Source organism: Melitaea cinxia, chromosome 4 (assembly GCF_905220565.1).
Source record: "Melitaea cinxia chromosome 4, ilMelCinx1.1, whole genome shotgun sequence".
NCBI lineage: Eukaryota > Metazoa > Arthropoda > Insecta > Lepidoptera > Nymphalidae > Melitaea > Melitaea cinxia.
Genome location: NC_059397.1, coordinates 15,547,962 through 15,574,945, shown reverse-complemented (window position 1 = coordinate 15,574,945; position 26,984 = coordinate 15,547,962). Strand labels below are relative to the sequence as shown.

At 37.8% G+C, this 26,984-nt stretch overlaps 1 protein-coding gene across 1 annotated transcript in view; it reads right to left on the bottom strand.

The window, feature by feature from the left end:
* Positions 1–16,727, bottom strand: part of LOC123670427 — a 36,911-nt gene extending 20,184 nt beyond the window's left edge. The window contains exon 1 of the mRNA XM_045603922.1: positions 16,328–16,727. Coding sequence (XP_045459878.1) covers positions 16,328–16,685 — 358 coding nt within the window. The 5' untranslated portion in view covers positions 16,686–16,727. The remainder of the gene's footprint in view (positions 1–16,327) is intronic.
* Between the last annotated feature and the right edge of the window lie 10,257 nt (positions 16,728–26,984).

Sequence of the window (26,984 nt, the reverse complement as noted above, 5' to 3'; positions counted from 1 at the left end):
CGTAAAAATACAACTCAAACATTATAATATGTAAAAAGTTTTAATACTCTTACTAGTTTTTTCCTCAAGCGTACCGAAGTCGTTACTTAAACTTACGTTAGGTAGCAAGAATAAGGAAACGTACTTGTATTTATGAGGATGCATCGTTAAAAACTTTCCTAGCCACTTGCCAAAAACGAAATCTTTCGATAACTCGTATTTCCGCAGTCTCTTTAGCTGTTCGCGTAAAATTTTACGTCTCGGTAATGGGAACATTGTTCAAAAATGTATGTTGTTGGTAATTTTTATTGTTTCTTTTATATGTATAAACTTCTTTTATATAACTGCTATTTTTCTTTTGTTTGTTTTTTATTGATAAAGATAAAGTGATTTTATTTTTTCTATATTGGAGTAAATTATATTAACAATCAGTTTGTAATAAATCCTCTTCATAAATTGACAATTAAATTACAAATCTCATCCAATTATCCACTTTGACTTTATCATATATAACACGCAATTACACTCAGTAGCTATAAGACATAAATAATAAATGATACCACATGTTGCTAATTAAATGCTTAACTAATTACTATTATGGCTTATCTAAATAACTTATTTATTTAATCAAACTAATACCGTGTAACTATTTCTGTAATCGAAATGACTACTCGTAGACTATGCTCATTAAAGATTGAGAAAAATATTGCTATAATGTATGAGACATTCTTAAGCTGATAAATCTGTTTATTTACTTAATAAAATACTCTTGAAATCTGTTATTTTGTTTATTGGAGAAAGCATGAATCCTATATTCAAACTATAAAGAGTGATTTACTAACCAATGTCTTGATCTTTTATATTTCTAAAATATAAATTAATATATAGTTTCGTATGTCGTTTGTTATTTTTTTGAAATATATTTGACCTTTCTAAGACCCCTGGGTAAGCTTCTCACACAATGTACATATCACGGTTAAAAGACACTTTGTTCTAGAAAAAAAAAAGGAAACAAAATAATAATTTCTGTTTGGTGACAGTATAAAAATAAATGAGCCCTTCGTACTAGACGACTCCCTCGAGGATAACTTAGGTAAAAGTATATATACTCTATAGTAGCTTACTTGAGTATAATATCCAGACATGTACCATACGACTTTTTATTACTTACTTTTTATTTTGTCTACAGCGTGGATATTCCTCTCAAGCAACAAGACGTCAGTTAAGAGTTATCCTCTCCCTAAACCAGTCAACGTAACGGTCGCAAATCTAATTAGCTTTACTTATAATATCCTTGCTAAGCAGTTGTCTTAGCTTATATTATCGTGTAGTATGTAATATCTTTATACCAATTTATTTATTTATTTCATCATTACAGCCTTTACAGTCCACTGCTGGACATAGGCCTCCACAAGTTTACGTCAAAAATAACGTGAACTCATGTGTTTTGCCCATAGTCACCACGCTGGGCAGGCGGGTTGGTGACCGCAGTACTGGCTTTGTCGCACCGGAGACACTGCTGCCCGTCTTCGGCCTGTGTATTTCAAAGCCAGCAGTTGGATGGTTATCCCGCCATCGGTCGGCTTCTTAAGTTCCAAGATGGTTGTGGAACCTTGTTATCCCTTAGTCGCCTCTTACGACACCTACGGGAAGAGAGGGGGTGGCTAAATTCTTTAGTGCCGTAGCCACACAGCACTTATTTATTTTTTATTTATTTATTTATAGACAAAAACACAATTTATGTTTAATAAGCAATGTAACAAAAACAATGAACACAGTTTAACAGTGCACTTTGTTTCTAGAGTAATACTCTATACTAACTTTCTAGTATAAAATATATTATTACTAGCTGACCTGGCGAACTTCGTATCACCTTATTCTTTTCTGAATAATAACATAATATATCAAAATAAAATAAAGCCTATCTTTTAAGTTCAAATTTGATTAAAATCGGTTAAGTAGTTTAGGAGTCCATTGAGGACAAACATTGTGACACGAGATTTATATATATTAAGATTAAACTATTATAAAAATTTCATTAAACTACACAAATCATCAGTAATACATGTGAATATATTTGGATAAAAAAATAACATTTAGTGTTGAAAAAACTTACTATCCAGGGCAAGATCCAAGGCAAGCGCAGTGTGGTTTGTAGAAGAACATCTAGGCTAAAAAATCTACGCTAATACTTTTGGAAAAGCACCCGTTCGTTATCCAGGGCCGCGGCATCAAGGCTACAAGGTGCCAAAATTATCGCTGAACTTCGTGAGAAGATGGCGCTTTAAAAAGAAAAAGGTAAAAAAATAAAATAATAATAATCATAAAAAGTTTGTATTGTGATATGTATATCTGTCTGACAAAACTAAAACTCTAATAATTATACGTTTCAGCCTGTAATATTCCACTACTGGGCATAGGCTTCTTTCCCCATGTAGCAGCAGGATCAGAGCTTAATCCACCACGCTGCTCCAATGCGGGTTGGCGGATCTAATAATTATATTGGAATATATATTTTTCATTAAGGTATTTATTGATTAACAAAATTATGAAGCGTTGTGGGTTTTTTTTAATACGATAGAAGTATTGTATTACAATGTACAAATATATGATTAATTATTATTTTGGTATTTCTTTTAAAATACTGCATGGATTTTGTCGCTCAATTTATTTGCTTTGCTGGTGATAACCAATCAGAATCGAGTGCGGCGAGGACTGTTGTTAGTGTCACAAAATCTATGTATATAAAATATCTTTATAAAAAATGTATACAAAAGATTCGGAGACATCGATCGGGTCATTCGATTACCAGAGCAAGAAACCAACGCTATTCTACTCAGTAATTATTTATTGCAATATTGAACAAAGTGAAGTCACTTAATATCAGAAGTTTTATTTCGTCAAAGAAGGATGAAAAGGAAGCGCAAAAAGTTTCTTACTTTGTGTGGTCCGAAATTGATTGGGTCAACTGGTTAAACATAATTATTGAAACGTCTTATTCCCCCAGGAGATGGAGGGTCCTAATGAAACTCGGCAAATATAAAAACTGCTACCTAATTCTATTTCATTTACGGTTTCTTGACTGTGCATATATTTTTTTCAGTCTGACAAGTCCAACTAATTAAAGAAAAAAAGCGAAAATAAAGGCTTACTAACCATGACGGTCGAACCCGTTTGGAACGTGCTTCGAGTCTCAAAGCTCCTGAGTAAATAATAAAGGAACTCAGGTCAGTGTGATTTCACTCACGTGTTATTTGTAGCTCTTATTGCTGCAATGATAGGATATATAATTCATTAGCAGCCTAATTTGGTGTGGACCGTACGCCTGAAATATTAATTGCCTGAGAGGTTTTGGAATGAAGCGCCATTGGGCATTATTGCAAATTAGGTTTAACTCGTGATTCATTACTCATATCATGCGGAGGTTAAAATAAAATTTAATTAATTCGTTTACCCGTAAATAAATAAATAATTATCCAATTAAATTATAAAGCTATAATGTTGTAATTAAAATTGTTATGAAAGTAATATATAATGACCAAAGAAGAAAACTGATCTGCACGGGTAAGTCCAACTACGAGAGAAAGCCAGTTCGTAGATCCAAACTCGGTTGGGCAGCGTTCGGGAAATAAAAAGTATCTTCTTGTCCAGTAAACAATCTCAGTAGCTGAAACCAAAAGTGTTTTAGCTGTATGTGGTACCAGTGATTACTAACAAAAAAAGCTAGACAATATTGGCGTCCATAGACCTCTCCGCAAATGATGAGAAGATTACCTCAGGGTCAGAAAATGTCAAGAAAGAATTGAAAATGAACACAGTGATAAAATATCCATCACTACGGGTACAGCTCAGGGGTATGTCCTTGGACATCTGTACTATCTGACTTTTCAAAATGACATAGGAAATGTCATTAAATACAGTTCAATTATATCCGAAGCCGAGACACATTTCTAGTAATAGCCAATGAAAGCCTAACAAAAGCAGAAAAAGTATTACAATTTAATAATAATAATAATAATAAGCGTTTATTTCAGACGTGAACATCCATAGAAGATTAGTGTGTTAGTAACAATATTTACTTATAATCTATGTTAGTTATTGTTAGTAAGATGATAAATAAAATAAAATAAAATTTGACTTTACAAACCTTTGTATGTGGCCGCATAACTAGTATTGAACTTACTTTAACAAAGTTGTACATAATTATCCCATCGACGCATTCTAATAAATAAGAAAGACCATTAAATATACGGACACACAGCCACGATTGCTTTAATAAACCAGACTTTAGTATAAACTGTAATTGTATCTCTTTAGGACAGGTCAAAGAGTAGGCTTAACTGTGAACGAAAGATTCCATTAGAGTAGACACGTTGAATATGTATGTGACAAGCTACGGGCTGTGCTAGCAAATTGGCCATAGAAAGATACAAAATTCCGTATCCTGTCCTTATGAATCTCTTTAATGCACTTGTCGAGTCTCTTATCATATATGAAATAACAAGTTATGGTATAAAACTTATTTAGATAAAGTAAGTATAAACAATACTACAATTAAAAATATTAAAAATAATAATACCGAAAAAAGTAAAAAAATTATTATAAAATGAAAAATATCTAAAGGGAATATTTAAATATTACAAAATTACCTATGCATACGAAATTTCAGATGAAGAAAGAAGAAAATTCAGATTCTATTATTTACAGAATAATTTCACAAAAAAGAATTACAAATTAAAACTAACCATAAATTTACGACAAGAAAAATTACACAAAACAAACTTGTAACACCTAAAGTACGTAAATATTACGGTAAACGCACAAATATATATGCAAAATTATATATATTTCTGTACATATATTAGATATTTGTTCGTTTGACTATTTGCAGCATTCAATAAACTATTAGTATTCAAAAAAGGTTTTGTACTCTGACGTTTATTTTATAAGTCAAGTGTATCTAAATATAAAAACTATACTAGTGAACATTCTGACGTCAATTTGAAAATCGATCTAAAGTGTATTGGATTTCAGATATGAAAGGGCTTAGTAGCCATTCCAATTACACCAAATAAAAACTACCATTCTGAATCCAATTTGAATATGTAGTATTTTGTTTGACTCAGTTTTGTAGCAGTGGAGGCTAACGATGGTGTCGATACTATCTACTAAAGGCATTGATTACTATCGTCAAAGGTTACTGGACGTTTCTCTAGGTTTGACTTGTGTTACATGTGTTGTTCCTTTTTCACTATTTAAAAAAATGTTCTAAGGACATTGTTAACCTCCTTTGTTTTTCTCAGAACTATATGACCCGACCCATATAGTATTATGTAGTTCCGATTTTGTTTCTATTAATATATGGGTGGAATTCGAGCGATGTTTATTTCTGAATTTCTGAATAAAATACAAAAAAAAAAGAAATCGGGTTTTTTACTTTCAAAAATTTTACAAAGCACAACTTAATAAGTTATTAGATTTTGATAATGATTTTTTATCTAATGTAAGGGATATTTCAAAGTTTTTCCTGTTTACACGTTACACTCATATGTCAAAGAGTACGAAATTAAGAAGTACATAATAACTTCTCAACTTAGCAATCATAGAAACAAAATTACATAAATGTAAGTTAATAAAATCATACTCACCAAAGATACGAAAAATGTTGATTTATGAATATATGAGAGCATTTTTATTATATTTTACGCACCTAATAACCTACCATATTACCATTAGGTATATTAAATGAGTGTTTCTCGTTAGACCGTCTATACGACAAGAATATAAATCAATTTACTGTGTCCTCTTTAACCTTAATACATAATGTACTAATCCTAATTTATTCTAAAATAAGAAATATATAATGAAAAAGATATTTCTAGACCTTTTATTTTTTTTGAAAGTTGTTTAAAACTGTACGATGTTCTGTCTTAAAACTTTTGAAAGTACTTATAATTCAGACAATTTTAGAATAATAAACGAAATATTACACGAATTAAAATCATAAACCTTTACTAAAATGAGCTTGTCAACTTCGTCAATTCGAATATTATTAAATTTATTATTCGAATATCTTCAATTCCCATCCTTTATTTTACAAATGAAACAATACGCGTATCAAATAGAAAACCTTAACAAAGCAATTGGAAGCAAGATGATAAGGTTGTCCAATTCAACAAAAGGGCTTCAAAGGCTAAAAGGCAAAGAAGTCTTGAGATAGCAACCCTCGGTTAGGCGTCGGACGTCCGAGGTCGATTGACGCTCCCTATCCGATTACGAGGGGTGCCAAGTACTAGCTGATAAGAGGCGACACGGACCTTAGACTAGATTGTCTGAATTTCAAATATCTAACAATTTTTAGGAATGTTCCTTTACAACTATTTTTGTATTGATTTTGTATTGATTTTATTTGTTGTTTGATATCTTTATTTACTTCTATTCATATTTATATTGATTTACTAACATTAGATATAAGTTGTTTTTGTAATACTAACATTAAGATATGGACTACTTATGTCTGAAACAAAATAAATAAATAAATAAACAAATTTACAGTATTTTTTTTTTATTACAAAAATATAATGTGCCGTGGCTCATATTTTTAGGAGCTTTATCTCTAATTAAAACTTTTTGAATTTGTTGACTAGACTACAGCGTCGCGTTCAGAAGCTAGTATTAGTTACTCAATGGTCACGGCTCCAAGTCCGAGCTAGCACAGCGTAATTTATTAGTTTAAATTCGCTTTGCTGAGAAAACTTGCTCGATCGTAAAGAAACTTCGTAACATTATTTTAAGGAATTTATCATTATAAAATAAAAAAATTAAGCCCGTAAAATTAGCCTAAAATAATAAAAAATAAAAATAGGTAAAAAACTTTTTAAGTTAAACGGTTTTATGTTAAACATACATTGCAATGTTTAAGATAAATGTACTAAAAACCAAAAAATAATAAAATAGATACAGTCGTGGGAATTATAAACATATGCATAGACTAGACTAAAATAAAACCGTGGGGCACGTCAATTGTCTACAATCGTTGATTAAAATGTTTGTTTTGTAATGTTACACTATAATTAGGCAGTTGTTTAACCGACAACGATGGACGTGTGATAAGTAGGGCTAGAATGTGGAAACAAGCTAGCAAGCTCGATTATAAGCGAGTTTTAGGGTTTCATAGTGGTGAGCGAGTAGTACTTTTATCATATGTTTTGTCGATTAAAGACAAACTACGAGCAGTGAAACGATTCCTCGCCAGCCAGCAGTGTGAATGTCCAACGATAAACTAGTTGAAACATCTCTTTTATTTACATGGAGTGTATAACTATTGGAATTTCCATGAGCAAGAAAATAGTAAGTAATTTCCTCACCGTCTGCGGGCCAACTGCCTATTTTAACGACGAATTAAACGATTCTTCTATCGCACATTAAGTCGATAATTTGTAGACAATTGACGTGCCCCACGGTTTTATTTTAGTCTAGTCTATGCATATGTTTATAATTCCCACGACTGTATCTATTTTATTATTTTTTGGTTTTTAGTACATTTATCTTAAACATTGCAATGTATGTTTAACATAAAACCGTTTAACTTAAAAAGTTTTTTACCTATTTTTATTTTCTAGTTTTTAGTTTTTATTTCGCATTCTGTTTAATTCATTTAGTGCTTCATTATTGCAAGGCCCATCTTAAATATTGAGGTTGTATAGTGCACTGTATTCTTCTTGTCAAGCCCTTTTATTTGATACCCATATTGGTGGGATTGATAAAAAATTGTTATCAGACATTTGGTAGCGGCGGCCAGCTTAGATTTCAATTTTGCATAGTAAATTGTATTCTACTTGTTGAGACCTTTCATTTGATACCCATGTTGATGGGATTGATAAAACCTAAGTTATCCGCTATTTTGTAGAGGCCGCCATCTTGGATTTTAATTTTATATAGTACATTGATTATACTGGTTGAGCACTTTCATTTGATACCCATATTGATGGGATCGATAAAACCTACGTTATCCGCCATTTTGTAGCGGCCGCCATCTTGTATTTCAATTTTTTATAGTATATTGTATTCTGCTTGTTGAGCCCTTTCATTTGATACCCATATTGATGGGATTAATAAAACATAAATTATCCGCCATTTTGTAGCGGCGGCCATCTTGAATTTATAATGATAATGAATAAACATAATTGTATTGTCACCAAAATTCAAATTGTATACAAAATTTCAGATTAATCGGTTGACAGGAAGAGGGTGAAATTTGAATTACTAAATTTGACCCAAGAATAAAAAATAAAACAAACGGGGTGAGCTAAATAAAACCGTTTAAAAAACTTAAGCTGTATACGCTAAACCGGAGCGAAATCCACGCGGACAAGTCGCGGGCAGAAGCTAGTTAAATAATAAAATAGTATCGACCATTATTTTATCAAAAGTGTTTGTACATAATATTATTTCTAACATAAATATTATTAAAATAAATATTTGTTCATAAACCATCTCGAGCGAAAATTCAGCAATTTTGTATAACTTCATCAAATTCAACATTTTAACATAACAATTCACAACTTCTACAACTGCATCGAGAGTTTGACTGACTAACAAAAGCAAAGCAGCAGAGACGTAACTAATTTAATAAAATCGTATAAATTTAGCTTTATTTGCGTATATATATATACTTATATCTAAATTAAACACAAATATTGTTTCTTTAAATTTGTTCTCAAACGCTATAAAATTCGACAAACATGCAAATAAATAGAAACTTCACATTAAACTAATAATAATCGATTACTAACTATTTCAATTTCAATGGTCTTTCAATTAATGATTTCCTGACAGATTTAAGTGCAGAATTTTGGTAATGTTTCCGTTTAACGATTAAATTTGAATAACATAATGTTGATATGTTCTTCAGATGTAACCAACATTTTTAAAAATTTATGTGTAAACTAGCTCGGCTCTCTTTTTTGTAGACTCGGCAAACGTTTTTTTGCCGCTAAACGCTATTTAAAAATAGTAGTTAGTGGGTTGTAGGTAGTAGTAGGGTTGGTGGTAGAAGGGTGAAAATTTAGGGTTGTATGTATTTTTCAATGCCAAATCCTAATAAAACAAAAAATAAATAATTTATCTAAAAATTAAAAAAAATACGAGTGGACTACCCTTAACATTTAGGGGGATGAAAAATAGACGTTGTTCGATTCACAGACCTACCCAATATGCACACAAAATTTCATGAGAATCGGTCAAGCCGTTTCGGAGGAGTTTAACTACAAACACCGCGACACGAGAATTTTATATATTAGATTTGTCACATTATTTTAGAACGTTATTAAAATAGAATCTTAAAGTATTAAAATATGAAGTTTATATTATTATTAGCAAAAGACAAACAATTATTTTATTTTATCACATTTTATCTGCGAATAAATTAAAATAAAAAAGCAAGCTTTTATATAAATGCACTAAAAATAAACTTTTTTAAAACTTTTACTTTTAATAATAATTATTTTTTTTACTTTATAGTTGTCGCTGTACAGGTTTCTCGGTCTAGTACTCTTAGCTAATCCTTTCATTTGATACTCATGTTGTAGCAGGGCATAAAAACTAGTCTGCCGTCTCCAAATGTCCGCCATATTGGATGTAGAGTAATGTCACTATAACCAATTTGTAGAAGTGTATTAAAAATACTTAACTAATCTTTAAAAGTACTCCGCCATATTGGATTTATAGTGACGTCACTATATTTTCAAGTCATTCTCAGCCAGTCCTTTAATTTAATATCCATATCGTAGGAATGTATTAAAAATAACTAGCACGCTATATTGGTGTTACGCCATGTTGAGTTTAGAATGACGTCACATAGCTAACCAAATATTGTCATCTAAACTAAACATGCATACAACATTTCTAGCTCGATCGGTTGAAAACTCACTTCAGCCTATCGCAGTCCACTGCTGGACATAGGCCTCCCCAAGTTCGCGGCACACATCCCGGTCTTCCGCAATCCTCATCCAGCCTACACCAGCAATCTTACGTAGATCGTCGCTCCAGCGGGCCGGAGGACGTCCCACACTGCGTTTGCCAAGACGCGGTCTCCACTCTAGGACCCGTCTACTCCAACGGCCATCGGTCCTGCGACACAGATGACCAGCCCACTGCCACTTCAACTTGCTAATTCTGTGGGCTATGTCGGTTACTTTCGTTCTCTCGCGGATAGTCTCATTTCTAATCCTGTCTTTGAGAGAGACCCCAAGCATAGCCCGTTCCATTGCACGTTGAGCGACTTTAAACTTGTGGACCAGTCCCTTGGTCAGTGTCCACGTCTCGGCTCCGTATGTTAACACAGGCAGGACGCATTGCTCGAAAACTTTTGTCTTCAAGCATTGCGGAATCTTCGAAGTGAAGACTCGACGGAGTCTGCCAAACGCCGCCCAGCCCAACCGAATCCTCCTATCGGCCTCCTTCTCGAAGTTGTTGCGGCCTAGTTGGATAGTATGGCCTAGGTAAATATAATCCTGAACAACTTCGAGAAGGGTACCATCGACCGATACCGGTATCGGTATGACCTGGTTGTTAAACATAACTTTCGTCTTATCCAAGTTCATACAGAGACCGACACGTCGGGAGGACTCGTTTAGGCCGGCCAGCATTTGGCCTAACTCATCCAGCGTCTCCGCAAAGATGACAATATCGTCGGCGAAACGAAGGTGAGAGATGAATTCACCGTTGACGTTGATGCCCCGTTCCCCCCAATCCAAGGTCTTAAAAACATCCTCTAGCGCAGTGGTAAACAGTTTCGGTGATATTACATCCCCCTGTCTTACCCCGCGCCGGAGGGAAATAGGTCTTGTTCTTTGGTCATTGACATGAACGGTCATCGTCGCCGCGTCGTACATAGATTTTAGTACCTCGATATATCGCCAGTCGATATGACATCTCTGCAGAGAGTCCAGGACAGCCCAGGTCTCGACGGAGTCGAAGGCTTTCTCGTAGTCCACAAATGCCATACACAGCGGTTGATTATATTCTTCCGTCTTTTGGATAATCTGCCGAACAGTATGGATGTGGTCCACGGTGCTGTAGCCATTTCAAAACCCAGCCTGCTCTGGTGGTTGGAATTCGTCGAGTCTTCTGGCGAGACGATTCGTAACAACCCTCGAAAACAGCTTATAGACGTGGCTCAGAAGTGAGATCGGTCTGTAATTCTTTAACAGAGACTTATCGCCTCTCTTAAAGAACAGCACCACCACACTCCTGGACCACGCCTCCGGCGTGGTACCTCGGTGGATGACGGCGTTAAATAGTCTTGCCAAGGCTTTCAGGACAGGTCGCCCTGCGGCTTTAAGGAGTTCAGTGGTAACTCCGTCATCCCCCGGGGCCCTCCCGTTTTTAAGCTGCCCGAGCGCTGCACTAATCTCGCCCTCTTCGAAGTCCGGGATACTCTCCGAATAATGGCGCAACAATGGTGCCCGTGGATCTTCGGTGTCCCAAGTCGCAGGCTTGCGTGCGCTCGACGAGTACAGCTGTCCATAAAAATTCTCAACCTCTTCTCGGATCTGAGGGCGAGAGCAGACGGTTCTGCCATCTCTTGTTTTAAGCTTCGCAAGAAGGCTTCTCCCCAATGGTCTTTGGAAAACTTTGGACCCCCTATTCTGCTCAATCAGAGTAGTAACCTCTCTCGTATTTGAGCAGCGGAGGTCTCGGCGAATAATTTTCCGTACCCTCTTGGAAAGAGCCCTCTGTTCTGGCGAAGCAGCCGGCAACTCGCGCTTCTGCCGCATCAGATCCAAGGCTTCGGGAGAAAGTTTGGACTGCTTCGTTGGCTTTGTTGGTGGAAAGTGCCTGCGACCCAGTGTACACACCGTCTTCACCACGTTGTCGGTTATCTCGTCCACGTCGCTAGTAGTTTCCAGCGAATCGAATCGGTTTTGGAGTTCCAACTGAAACTGCTCGGAGCCACATAGTATTTGGGGCAGCGTAGGTCGGAGAGTAGATTTCATCAAGCGGGCCCGCTCCTTTCGGAGACATATATTCAGAGTGCCCCGTACTAGCCGGTGGTCGTTGCCGGTGTTAAACCTGTTAACCACTGAGACATCTCTGAATATATGCCTTTTATCCGCTATGATGAAATCTATCTCGTTCCTCGTCACAGTATCGGGGCTTTGCCATGTCCACCTCCTTTGGGGCTTCTTCTCAAAAAATGAGTTCATCAAGAAGAGCCCCTCCGATTCGAGGAAGTTGACAAGCGTCTGCCCCCTGTGATTCCTGTGCCCCAATCCGTGTGGTCCGATGCTCGATCCGTCGCGGCCTTGTACTCCCACTTTAGCGTTGAAGTCTCCCATAACAACGCTGTAGAAGGTCGAAGTAGTGCCATGTATGGCCCTTGTAATATCTTCATACAAGGCTTCGACTTCATCATCAGAGTGTGCCGAGGTCGGCGCATATACCTGTATCACTTTCAGGGAGTACCTGTCGGTGAGCTTAAGTACAAGGTACGCTACCCGGGTCGACACACTACTGACTTCCACAACGTTGTTAGTGAGAGTCTTGTGAACCAGAAAACCGACGCCACCTTGGGAAAGCCCATCACCTTCACGGAAGTAGAACAAGTGCCCGGAGTCCAGGATCATCGTGTCCTCTCCCTCTCTTCGGACTTCAGACAACCCCAGTATGCTCCACTTAATGTGACTAAGTTCTACCTCAAGTTCGGTGAGGTGATGGTCCAACCGTAGCGTGCGTCCATTATACGTAGCCAGGAATATTTTTCTATGGCAGCCTCCCGTACCCCGGTGATTCTTGGCACCCTCTACCCCACCGTTACCACGGCCGCTGCCGTAGCCGGGAATAGTGGGGCTGCCGGGAACTGAGGGCCTTATTTTTAGGTTCGAACTCATGGGGTTTTTTGCCCATAGTCACCACGCTGGGCAGGCGGGTTGGTGACCGCAGGGCTGACTTTGTCGCACCGAAGACGCTGCTGCCCGTCCTCGGTCTGTACATTTAAAAAGCCAGCAGTTGGATGGCTATCCCGCCATCGGTCGGCCTTTCAAGTTCCAAGGTGGTAGTGGAACTGTGCTATCCCTTAGTCGCCTCTTACGACACCCACGGGAAGAGATGGGGTGGCTAAATTCTTTAGTGCCGTAACCACACAGCACAACAACGGTTGAAAACATATGCTTCAAAATTTTGTTGCAAGATTACCACCCTAACAAACATATGTACATACTTACATATACATACACGTAATGTAAGTTAGATAAAAGCTTGTAATAAAATATTTAAGGCTAAGTCATGTTCAAGCTTCGTCTACATAATGTAAGGATCGTGTATAAGCGATAATAGCCCAGTGTGTTAGCTTAACGCGCTCTTTTAGTCACGCTACGAGACACGGCTATAAATATAAACGATTAGAGTTAGTGGCCTAAAATAATGTGATGGACTTTAGAATATAATTTATGGAGTATGATATGTTTGTCGTTTTCACCTTCACTTCATTTGATAAATATTGTATATATCAACTAAGTTGCTTAGATATATAGATATATTTTGTATTATAACTACTAAGGAATGGAATAAAGAAAGTCTTACTATCATTTCTTCTTCTTTCTTCTACTTTCTTCTTATTTTGGTTACATTAGTATTACAGATTAAATAACTTAGTTAAGTTACTTTAAATATCTTAATATTGGCCAATAACTATAGTATATAATAATTAAAATAATTGCGCAAATCATTCGTATGATATTTATAAAAAAAATTAAATGAATATATATTTTTTTGTACTGACAATTTAATCAGTAAATTTCATGTGAATAATAGAATTCTTTCAATGGAATTTGAATATATTAGTACTAAATGTTATTTTTAACCGACTTCCAAAAAGGAGGAGGTTTTCAATTCGATTATATTTTTTTTAATGTATGTTACATCAGAACTTTTGAAGGGGTTGACCGATTTTAATGAATTTTAATTTAATTGAAAGGTGTTGCGTGTTATATGATTCTATTTAAATTTGATTGAGATCTGACAAGTACTTTTAGAGTTATGTCTAATAATATGTATTTACTTGACAATTTTTCCGTCGACGTTGTGTTATAGATAGATAGATAGATACTCTTTATTGTACACAACAACGATCAACACAATAACATATTACAAATAAATAAAAACCAGTGTACAAAGGCGGTCTTATCGCTAGAGTAGCGATCTCTTCCAGACAACCTTTGGGTATGTAGGATGTTACTTGTCGATGTAATTGAAATCGGTTTATTTTTTCGTTTGCGAGCAAACACAATTATTTTTTCTAACGTCTACGCAAATTTCACTCATTATAATGAAACAACGTTTTCGGATTTTATCGCGGTTTATTAAGCTTTTTAAAAGCCCGACGCTTCGGATACTTTACAGCAACCATAGTCACGGAAGGACTCCTCGATAAAATTCGAAAAAGGTGTTTCATTGTAATGTAATTTTTTATAAACTACATGTCGCATGCTTTAGAAAGACTTATATAAATAGAATATTAAAATTAATATATACGTTCCACGATTTAATGAAATATAGCTTACGGTAGATAACTTTTTCGTAGCATACCACATTTGATTAAAGTACGCAATAAACCGTTATACATTTTGCTCAGATTTAGTGATTTAATTAATTTCTAGGTTCATAGTATTCAGAACATTTCACGAACAAACTTTTGAAAATTTAACAAGTTAATACTAAATTTTAATACAATGATCTAAATATTGCTTCATCCGCATCAGATTCAAATAGTTGACATGAAATATAGATCTAGTTAAGTAATTTTATTGATGCTTTAAAAAACAGATTTCTTATATGTTCGTGGAATTTTAGTATTTTATTATAGTTTTAGTTTCTAAGCACTATTATTTATGTAAACTGAAAATATTTACATACAGCATCTGTGTACATTTAGTTATTATATTTGCTTAAGCAAATATACACCGATGAACTATACTCAAAATGATTTGCTTAATATTGAATTTATTCCTAATATTAATAAAGTAGACGAGGCGTCTACGTTCTCATTATAACGTAAGACTTTTCTGCGCACCGATTCATCACAGGACCTTTTTTTTGCCATAAGATATTTATAAAATTGTGCTGTATTTTTTTATTGTGTGTTCTGTACCAAACGACTCTTACGGTGTTACACGCGTGACTTTCTAGACTTGTTAAATTTGTCAATATTTTAGTTACAGTTTGCGTCTTATTAGTTACCGTAGCCTTATATAGACACTTGTAACAACAAAAAAATCGCAAGTGCGTTGCCGACACTAACTCTGGCCAACTTACCTCTACTACTTACGGAAAATAACATTTCTTGCGTACAGATTTATTTAGCGTTGATTTTCTGTAACGTTGACGTACTTCCCCAGATGGGCAGCTCCATATTTCGAAGGATATATTCTGCTGTGACCTTTTTTTTTTTTTTTTTTTTTTTTTTTTTTCGTGGGGAAAATCCATCATGGATACCCTCCAGCGCGGGGGCGCCAGAGGGTTATGTCAGACTCCTACTGACTAAAAACCACCACGTGTTAGCAGTCATCCGCCTGGGTGGGGCGAGAGGGGTCGCGCTAGCATTCGCCACCTCGCCTCAGCGGTAGGCCCGGACAAAGCTTCCGGGCCCCGGCATGATGGTGGGGTGGCCTCGCTCACAACAAGGCCACCCCCAGACGTATGGGGTCGTGTCGTCCGGCCGGCCGAAGTCCCCCGACTATCGGCCGCCGACCCCACTATTACGAGGGGGGGAGGAGGTGGGCAAACCGCCTTCTCCTTGCCCCCGTACGTCTGCGCCGGAGTGGACCAGCAGAGGCGTCTTCCTCTCTGGCCCGCTCCGCGGTCTCCTTCTGCGTCATTACCTCTTCGCAGAAGGAGACCACCGCCTGCCACGATCTCTCGCTGTCAAGCATGGCCTTTACGACACTCGGCAGCAAGAGATCCCGTCCGATAACCGCTGAAAGCGTGCGCCGCTGCGGTTCCCAAGTGGCGCACGCCTCCAGCGTGTGGAGCGCCGTATCTTCTGGCGCTCCACACTCGTGGCAGGCTGGAGTCGCATCCCGTCTCGCGATTTGGTGCAGGTACTTACCGAAGCACCCATGTCCGGAAAGCACCTGCACCACATGGAAGGTCAGCGGCCTGAACCGCCGCCTCACCCACTTCCGGAGGACCGGCTTCACTGCGTCCACCGTCCACTGCCCGGGGACTGGCGAAGCCAAGTCCTCCGTCCACCGCCGCAACAGGGTGTCCTGCGCCAGCTTCTGCATGCGTGCGAGCTGCTCCCACGTAGGAGACTCCCCCCGGGATCTCCTCGCCGCCACAAAATGATATGTTTCGGCGAGGATCTCCGCCTGCAGTTCCCAGGGGGGATCGCCGGCCAGCACGCACGCCGCCGTCCAGGACACCGTCCGGTAACCGCGTATCGCCCTCGTCGCGATGACCCGCTGCGGCCGTCGCAGCTGGATTTTGTTGGCGCGACCGAGGGCGTCCGCCCAGATGGGTGCCCCGTACATGGTCATACTCCGGATGACCCCGGAGTACAGCCGACGGCAATGGGCACTCGGACCACCCACGTTCGGCAGCAGCCTTCCCAGTGAGGCGGCGGCTTTCACGACTCTTGGGGCTAGCTCTGCAAAATGAGCCCCAAAAGCCCACCTCCCGTCCAGGGTGAGACCCAGGTACCTCATCTGGGTCCCCACCCGGACCGAAACCCCATCAACAGTCACCCGCGTACCTGGACGGGGTCCCCCTCGAGGCCCATGGAACAGTAGGGCCTCTTATTCTGCTGTGACCTACCTCAATGTAGTATTTAATAGGTTAGTCCATTGTGTGTCAAATCAATTTAATCACAGTGTCCTTTTCCATTAAACCCGTGGACTCGAATGAACGATAAATATGAACGCGGCTATAACTTTTTCGTAACTAAATCTGCTGGTATACGATTATATCTATATCTTGAATTGACAGCTTAAAGTGCTGTAAAGCGTTTCTCTCAGCGTAACTTTCAGCGCCGCTCTCCAGCGCCACTACCAGCGTCACTTCATTTAGATTCATAAGATATCGTTAACTAAACTGCAAAACATCGATAATATTAATAATAATTATGAATAAATATTGATTTAAATTCTATAACTTTATTTAAATCACAGTCAAAAAGTTTTGTATCGTACGTAAATTTTCAATAATAATCTCGTTTATTTTATTCCAAGAGTCTGTTTTGTATTCTTTGAGACTTTTTTGAAGTGATTGACCTTTAAAATAAAGAATTTTCACATTGGATTTCTTATGAAAAAAAAACTGTTATACGGGACAAGTATTTATTATTAAAGGGGACACGTTATCAGACTGTAACTGTTGCCGATTCCCGAATCTTATGACATCCGACGTTATCATAAAACTCTTGAATGATACTGTTATAGTTCAGGGATATGGTTTATTACAATTGCAGCTTGGAGACAAGAACGAAAAATATAAAATGTGATCAAAATATAAGTGTAAATGTGCTATTATACTACAATAGGTGGGCGATTATTTGTGCATCCTTTTGTCTAACATAGGCTTTCTTTTATATAAATATTTGTATATAGATAATTGGCCACATTTTAATTATTGTCCCTTTTTATACGACTATGAAATCTTATTTTGCGTACCATGTTTTTACTAATATATGGCCTCGTTTAATCATAGGGCCTTGTTAAATTAATAATAATAATACTAAATCAAACATTAACCTCATCAGCGTGCGTGACAATATAACCAAATGTAACTTTATAACGCCTTGGTCACGGCCCTATGCCCCTAGCCGGAGAAATTGATAGGAAAAAAAAAAACAATAATAATAGTGGTTAAATTGTGTTCATAGGACAACAATCAGTTGTGTATTTTTCTATACGAATATGTGTTTTGTTTTATGTATGTTGATGACACATACGTAAAAACAGTTCATTTATTTATTTTATTACTGCGAGTTTATATATATATACTAGCTGTGCCCGCGGCTTCGCCCGCGTTGAAATTAGTGTGTCACAAAGTTTTCCCGGTAAATTTCCAGTGAAACTCTCATCAAAATCGGCTTAGCCGTTCCGTAAACCTTCCTCTTGCCAGTGGTGGAGCCCTCTCTCCAATGGTGAAACCGCATGAAAATCCGTTCTGTACATTTTGAGCGAATCGATCACATACACTTTTGGGGACTTTGTTTTATAATACACTAACTGTTGTCCGCGACTACGTCCGCGTGGTTATGAAGATATGCATTACTATTAAGATGGTGAACGCTAATTTTTTTTTTTTTATTTCAGTCACTTGAAATGCTTATCAAACTGAGTAACTTTTTAAAAGGCACAATTTGGTATAATTTAATAGTTATTTTTATAAAACCTCTCTATACACCACATTTTTAGTTTTGTTTTCAGGCTGTATATGTTTCATACAAACTATCAACCCCAATTAAACCCCCTTAGCGGTGAAATATCGTAAAATCCGTTCTTAGCGGACGTCTGCTAACTATAATCTACCTCCCTGCCAAATTTTATCTTTGTCCAACCTGGATGGATAGACTATCCAGCGGTTTTTGAGTTCTCGTGATGCGTGAGTTATTTACCTTTCTCTTTTATACATATAGATAATGATGCATTATTTGGACACCTTCTCACCATCTAAATAGCGTACATTTTATATTTCAAGTCTCTTACTTCAAAAACATAGGACTTTCATACAAACTTCCAAGCCCCGTTTTATCGCCTTAGGGGTCGAGTTTCGTAAAATCATCTCTTAGCGGATGTTTACGCCCTATAAGGAACCTACCTGCCAAATTTCAAGTTTGTAGCTGTTATAGTTTCGGAGATTTCGTGATGAGGGAGTCAACCTACCATCCCCCCCCCCGTTTTAACCCCAAAAAGGATTTGATTTCTAAAGATACATTATTCGGACACCTTCTCACATCTAAAGAACGTACATTTTAAATTTCAAGTCTCTTACTTCAAAACATGGGACTTTCACACAAACTTCCAATCCCCGCTTTACCCCCTTAGGGATAGAATTTCGTAAAATCCGTTCTTAGCGAGTGTCTACGCCCTATAAGGAGCCTTCCTGCCAAATTTCAAGTTTGTAGGTGTTATAGTTTCGGGGATTTCGTGATCAGTGAGTCAACCTACCATCCCCCATTTAACCCCAAAAGGGGGTTGATTTCTAAAGATACATTATTTAGACGCCTTCTTATCATCTATAGAGCATACATTTTAAATTTCAAGTCTCTTACTTCAAAAACATAGGACTTTCATACAAACTTGCAACCAACGTTTTACCCCCTTAGGGGTGGAATTTTGTAAAATCCGTTCCTAGTGGGTGTCTACGCCTTATAAGGAGCCTTCCTGCCAAATTTCAAGTTTGTAGGTGTTATAGTTTCGGAGATTTCGTGATCAGTGAGTCAACCTACCATCCCCCGTTTTAACCCCAAAAGGGGGTTGATTTCTAAAGATACATTATTTGGACGCTTTCTTATCATCTATAGTGCATACGTTTTAAATTTCAAGTCTTTTACTTCAAAAAACATAGGACTTTCATACAAACTTGCAACCAACGTTTTACCCCCTTAGGGGTGGAATTTCGTAAAATCCGTTATTGGCGGATGTTTACGCCCTATAAGGAGCCTTCCTGCCAAATTTCAAGTTTGTAGGTGTTATAGTTTCGGAGATTTCGTGATCAGTGAGTTAACCTACCATTCCCCGTTTTAACCCCAAAAGGGGGTTGATTTCTAAAGATACATTATTTAGACGCCTTCTTATCATCTATAGAGCATACATTTTAAATTTCAAGTCTCTTACTTCAAAAACATTGGACTTTCATACAAACTTGCAACCCCCGTTTTACCCCCTTAGGGCTTGAGTTTCGTAAAATCCGTTCTTAGCGGATGTCTACGTCCTATAAGGAGCCTACCTGCCAAATTTCAAGTTTGTAGGTGTTATAGTTTCGGAGATTTCGTGATGAGTGAGTGACCTTTCGCTTTTATATATATTTTTAGGGACTATTGTTGTGTCGAAATGAAAGTCTTCTCAGAAGGTGTCGATCGAATATATTTGCATAAAAAATGGTAATATTTATATAAAATAATTTACAATAAAAAGTAAGTATCACAATAGTTGATTAGTTTTTATGACCAATCACGGATAAGCCTTGCGTCTCTTTCTCGCGCGTGGCTCTCTTTTTCCGCGCGTGCCGCTGTCGATTACTCATGCGCTTCGTCGCGAGTCGGAGGCACGGTAGCGCGGAGCGATATCTATAAATAGATCATACGTTCCCGCGTCTTGCCCTTTTCGGCGGCGATCGGCGCGGCGAACGGATCTCTGACGTGTACTTCACTCGGCGGCGGCGTGATTGTACTTCGTGAAGATCATCATGAAGAATACGTGCGAGTTAGCTTGAAGACTTCTGTGAAGATCTGTGCATGTGATTGCTGGTGCATCCGCTTGCATGGTGTGCTGTGCTATTTTCCAACAGTTCTTTTCAGAGCTAACAATCTTGTTTCACGAACATTAAAACAGTTCTTTTCAGAGCTAACAATCTTGTTTCACGAACATTAAAACAGCTCTTTTCAGAGCTATGTGCTTTCTGTTTCACGTACACGTCAATGTATCTTGGTAAGGTAATGGTTGAGGTTATGAACGGTAAAGGTATCGGTAAGGTTAAATGGTAAAGGTATCGGTATGGTTAAATGGTAAAGGTATCAGGTAAGTTATCTTGAAGCCTCATTGAATTACTATTACTACTTATGTAATAATAGTTCGATGTGGTAGGTAGCCACAGTGCTCCCCCTCAAGTGAAACGTACTGGAAGCTTGACGGAGCGGCCGGCTCGCGTTGTGACTTTATTATTATTCGCAGTCGGTTGTGACGTCACGCTGCCGTGCGGCTTGTCGGAAGTATTCTGTGGCGAGGTACTATTTTGTAGTGACGTATCGTTAGGTATGTTTTCTTGTAATAAGTAAGCGGGCTTGAGACGATCTATTGAGATGTTAGTTTCGCGATTTTGTAGTTGTATCGTATATACTTTCTCTGTTCTTCTTATTACGCGATACGGTCCTTCGTAGGGTGGTTGTAAAGGTTTTTTAATTGCGTCGACTCTAACGAATACGTGGCTGCAGTTGCGTAGGTCTTTATGTATAAAAATAGATTGCTTGCTATTATGATGCGTCGTCGCTGCTTGCGGTCTATTTTGTTCTATTGCCGTTCTTATCTTGTTTACGTAAGTATAGTCGTCCGTAGTCGTAGATATCGATGTAGTGAAAAAATCACCCGGTAGACGTAGGTTATAGCCGTATGTAAGTTCGGCTGGGCTAACTTCGGCGTCTGTGCGTAGGGTGGCTCGTAATCCTAGTAGTACAGTAGGTACGTCTCGTCGATCCATGACCTTGTACTTGAGAGTTTCGTGCGTAGCGCGGCTTTTAATGTGCGATGCCAGCGTTCGACTATACCGTTGCTATGCGGATGATACGGAGTTGTACGATTTTTTGTTATTCCCATAATTTTCATTAAGTTATTAAATAATTGACTTTCGAATTGTCGGCCTTGATCGCTAGTTAGTGTTGACGGACATCCGAATCTTACTATCCAGTGTTTGTAGATAGCTTCGGCGACGGTCTCAGCTGTTATATCGTCGGTAGGTATTGCTTCGGGCCATTTTGTTTCTCTGTCGATCATTGTTATGAGATAGCGGTAACCTTGCGCTGTAGTAGGTAAAGGTCCTACGATATCGACGTGAATATGTTGAAAACGTTCTGTAGGCGGGAATTTTGATGTAGCACTGTGTGTATGTCGTTGAATCTTATTTTTTTGACAATCGATGCAGCTTCTAGTCCATATTGATATGTCGCTATTCATTGACGGCCAAAAATATTTTTGTGATATCATCTTTCGTGTCGTACGCGTTCCAGGGTGGCTTATGTTATGTACGCTTCTAAATACATGTTGTCGATGTTGTTCGGGTATGTATGGTCGTATATGCGATGATGAAGTTTCACAATATAGTTCGATATCGGTGTTCGGGATAGTTATTTTCTTTAAATTAATATTTTCTTGCAGTAATAATTGTTTAATAGTAGGATCTTGTTGCTGTGAGGTTGCTATTTCTTCGTAATTGATTGTAGAGGGACATGTAATTGTTTCTATGCGACTTAGAGCGTCGGCAACGATGTTTTGTTTGCCGCTTACATGTCTTATGTCGGTTGTAAATTCGCTAATAAATAATAATTGTCTCGTGCGTCTCGGTGTTTCTGTAGTTGAGTTAACCTTATGCATTGCGAAAGTGAGTGGCTTGTGATCGGTGAATATAATGAGTGGTCGTCCTTCGAACATCTTGCGGAAGTGTTTCACAGCCATGTATATTGCTTGGAGTTCTCTGTCGTATGTTGAGTATCTTGATTGCGCATCGGAGAATTTTTTCGAATAATAGCCGAGAGGTTGCCATGATTCGTTGACGTATTGTTGTAAGACGGCGCCAGCTGATTTGTCGGACGCGTCGCAGAATAACGCATACGTAGCTTGATGTGATGGATGAGCAAGCAAAGCAGCGTTGCTGATGCTGTTTTTGCATGCTTCGAATGCTTGTGTTGACTCTTCGGTCCATTGTATGACAGTCTTGTCTCGCTTCTTAACGTTGTGTAGGTAAGCATTGAGTGGCGCTTGAATAGATGCGGCGTTAGGTATGTGGTCGCGATAAAAATTTAACATACCGAGGAAACGACGTAACTCTTCGATGTTCGTAGGTTTCGGATACTTTGTGATAATGTCGATCTTCTGTGCTGGAGGTTTGATACCGTCTTTTGAAACGTGGTATCCTAAGAATTGAACTTCTGTTTGACCGAAGTTACATTTCGATGGATTTATTGTGATTCCGTGTTCTTCCAGTCTTCGTAGCACGGTTCTGAGGTGTTCTCGGTGAAGCTCTTCGTTTTCAGATGCAAGAAGTACGTCGTCGATGAAAGGAAATACGTAAGGCAGTCCGCTTAATACTTGATGTATGAATCGCTGGAATGTCTGCCCTGCGTTTTTTAAACCTGGACACATTCTCGGGAATTCAAATAGTCCCATTGGCGTTATTATAGCAGTCTTTTCAATATCCTCTTCGCGAACGCAGAGTTGTTGGTATGCTCTGTTAAGGTCTATTGTTGAAAATATTGTTTTCCCAGCGAGTTGATATGTGAAGTCTTTGACGCGTGGTACGGGATATCGATCGGCCTTGGTGATAGCGTTTAGACGGCGATAGTCACCACAGACGCGTATGTCTCCGTTCTTCTTTGGTACGACGTGAAGGGGTGACGCCCATGGGCTCTTGCTGGGGCGACATAGACCTTGTTCCATCATATTTTGAAATTCTTTCCTGACTTGTTCGTAGCGATGCGGTGGTATAGGACGTGCACGACAATGTACGGGTGGTCCTTCGGTTTCGATATAGTGCTGAACGTTGATCTTGCTGTCGTTTATGTTCATTGCAGTCAGTCTTGTTATGCCGGGGAATTCTGAGAGGATATCGTGGTAAATATTATTGCTGTCTATGCTTCGTACTGTAGGTATAGTTGTAGCTCGAACGGGTGCTTTGACTGTTAAGTTCGTAACGTTATCGATGAGTTTCTTGTTTTTTAGATCGACGATGAGTTGATGATGCTTTAGAAAATCGGCTCCTAGTATCGGCTTTGACACGTCAGCGACTATGAACTTCCACTTGTATGGACGGCGAAGGCTGAGGTCTAGTTCGAGTGTTTTTTCACCGTATGTCGATATAGTGGTGTTGTTAGCGGCGTAGAGTTTGAATGGCAGCGGTGTAGTGAAGTGAGTTTTTTTTCTAGGTAGAACGGATATGTTAGCTCCCGTGTCTACCAAGAAAGATATTCCTGTTTTCTTGTCTGTGACAAATAGGCGGTAAGAGTATTCTTGAGCGCCGGATTCCGCTTCTGCCAGCGTTCTCTCTGGTTTTCCGCTTGCTTCTTTAGACGTGAAGGAACACGGTGACCTGCAGTTTCTTGCCTGAGACCCGTAACGTAGGTGGTAATAGCACCCTGACGATGGTGTGTTGTCTCTCGATCGTAATTTATATTGAGGGTTGTATGAGCGGCATCGTGAACGGTTTCTTCTGAAATTATTTTGCGGTTGTCTTGATTTTAATTTAGCGATTTCTATGGACAGTTTTCTTAATTCGTTTAATAGGTTCATGTTGATGGCGATATCTGATGGCTGGTCGATGGTGGCGACTACGGCGGGCAGGGATTCGGTGGTTCTTGATTGATCCATTTTTCACCAGCAGGGATTCGTCTTCTTTACTAGCAGGGATTCTTCGTGTTCTTCGTCGGGTCACCACTTTAGGGACTATTGTTGTGTCGAAATGAAAGTCTTCTCAGAAGGTGTCGATCGAATATATTTGCATAAAAAATGGTAATATTTATATAAAATAATTTACAATAAAAAGTAAGTATCACAATAGTTGATTAGTTTTTATGACCAATCACGGATAAGCCTTGCGTCTCTTTCTCGCGCGTGGCTCTCTTTTTCCGCGCGTGCCGCTGTCGATTACTCATGCGCTTCGTCGCGAGTCGGAGGCACGGTAGCGCGGAGCGATATCTATAAATAGATCATACGTTCCCGCGTCTCGCCCTTTTCGGCGGCGATCGGCGCGGCGAACGGATCTCTGACGTGTACTTCACTCGGCGGCGGCGTGATTGTACTTCGTGAAGATCATCATGAAGAATACGTGCGAGTTAGCTTGAAGACTTCTGTGAAGATCTGTGCATGTGATTGCTGGTGCATCCGCTTGCATGGTGTGCTGTGCTATTTTCCAACAGTTCTTTTCAGAGCTAACAATCTTGTTTCACGAACATTAAAACAGTTCTTTTCAGAGCTAACAATCTTGTTTCACGAACATTAAAACAGCTCTTTTCAGAGCTATGTGCTTTCTGTTTCACGTACACGTCAATGTATCTTGGTAAGGTAATGGTTGAGGTTATGAACGGTAAAGGTATCGGTAAGGTTAAATGGTAAAGGTATCGGTATGGTTAAATGGTAAAGGTATCAGGTAAGTTATCTTGAAGCCTCATTGAATTACTATTACTACTTATGTAATAATAGTTCGATGTGGTAGGTAGCCACATATTATAGATATACCTATATAAATTATGAAAATTTATTCAATATCTTAAAAGTTCACCTCAACCAACACAAAGGTTGACAAGCGGTTTCAAAAACGTTTTTAAGAAATATTCTCGTCTTTAAAAATAACTTTAAAGATAATAAACAAAACTGGAGCCATTATTAAACGAAAATCGAGGGTCGCGTCCCCTTCGAATACTAAACAGTTCTGTTTGTTATTTATTCATACAAGATGAATGTGTTTATTCTCTCTCGACATTTATTATAGTTCAAACACGGTATTAAGTGATAAAGATCTAAAATTACTTTGAAGGTATTATACTTTTATTATTTACTTTCATTCCCAAATCCGCCCTGATGAGGGTGAAATATTGAAAAATTATGAAATACGCGAGTTATTTTAACTCAAAAACTGAATTTCTTTTTGGATTTCCTTTTTTCTTTTCCTTTTAAATGAATATTGTTTGATCCGCATAGAAGTAAAAGTTCAAGAAATCACACGTTTTGAGTGTTTGTGGAGTAGTGAGTGTAGTTCTGTAGACGGAAAGGACTTAAGTGGAAAAATTCCGTTTGAGCTTCAATAGTTTACGCTAGTAGACGATAAATCAGTCAATCCGAACACGTTATGCGTGAATATGATTTTATGGTTGAATTATGATTAAAATGTAAATATTTATAGCTTATATTTTTAATGATTGTAATATATTTCTTACAAATTAAATGATAAGCTTTAAAAATAAAACCGAACGTGTACAACCAAAATAAATTTGTGAATATGTTAATTAACATATTTATTTTAATCACAATATTTAGTCAAAATAATCAAGAAACCTCAAATAAATAGGACGTATCTACGTCGAAATTGAATGAGAAAATCATAATTAAAAACACACACAATATTATGTTCCGTCTTTATGAAGAAAATAAAATAGGTCGAGATAGTTACCCCACTCTTTAATTTCCACTAATTCAATAATTCCATTTAAAATTCCTTTAGAATAGACACTGAACTCACATTCTTCGAAATTCAAAAAAAAAATAAAATAAGCTTTTAAACATAGTTGTGGCAATTAAATTTCGCAACTTATACCGGCGTTAATATACTAATATTATAGTAGCATAATTTAAACCAGCTAACATACTAATACTAGATGTCAAATAATAGATATTTTGTCTTATCCGTTCATGACTATTTGTGTGAAAAAAACAGTTAAGTATGATAAATTTTCTATCAAAGTTTCAATCCAAAATATGGAAGGCGATGAAATTCCAATTTTTACTTCAGTGTAAGGAAGTTTTATCAAATTTTCAGTTTCTTTACTTCAGTTAGTACCAAACTGAAATTTCTTACTATTTTTGATAAAACTAAATTTTTTCTCACCTCTGTCTCCCTACTCTCAGATCAACGTCATACAATATTGTCATACACTGAACATGTCGTAACTTACTTTTTCTATGTATGTGTACGAAATAAAAATATTAATTTTTACGTATTCCAAACTCGAACATTTTTACCCACGCGTGTAATTATTTTTATCGTCATAAAATATAGAGCTGATAGACCGTTTCAAATTGAAAGTTTGAACGTTTTTAAGTCAAAGTTACAAAGTTTTGCTCGACGAATAAAACCGCTGCACACTCAATTTACCACAGGCGTTCAGTGAAACATAAAAGTGACCGTGGTGAACCTTAGAGCGGAATAAAGTAGAAGCAACTTAAAGCAAAAGTGTCATATTTGGTGTTGTGGCGTGATTTATATATATATATATATATATTTTACGTTTGACTAAAAATATTTTGGATTAAAATTAAATCATTTTCATTCTAATTGCAATTTAAATTGACACGAATACC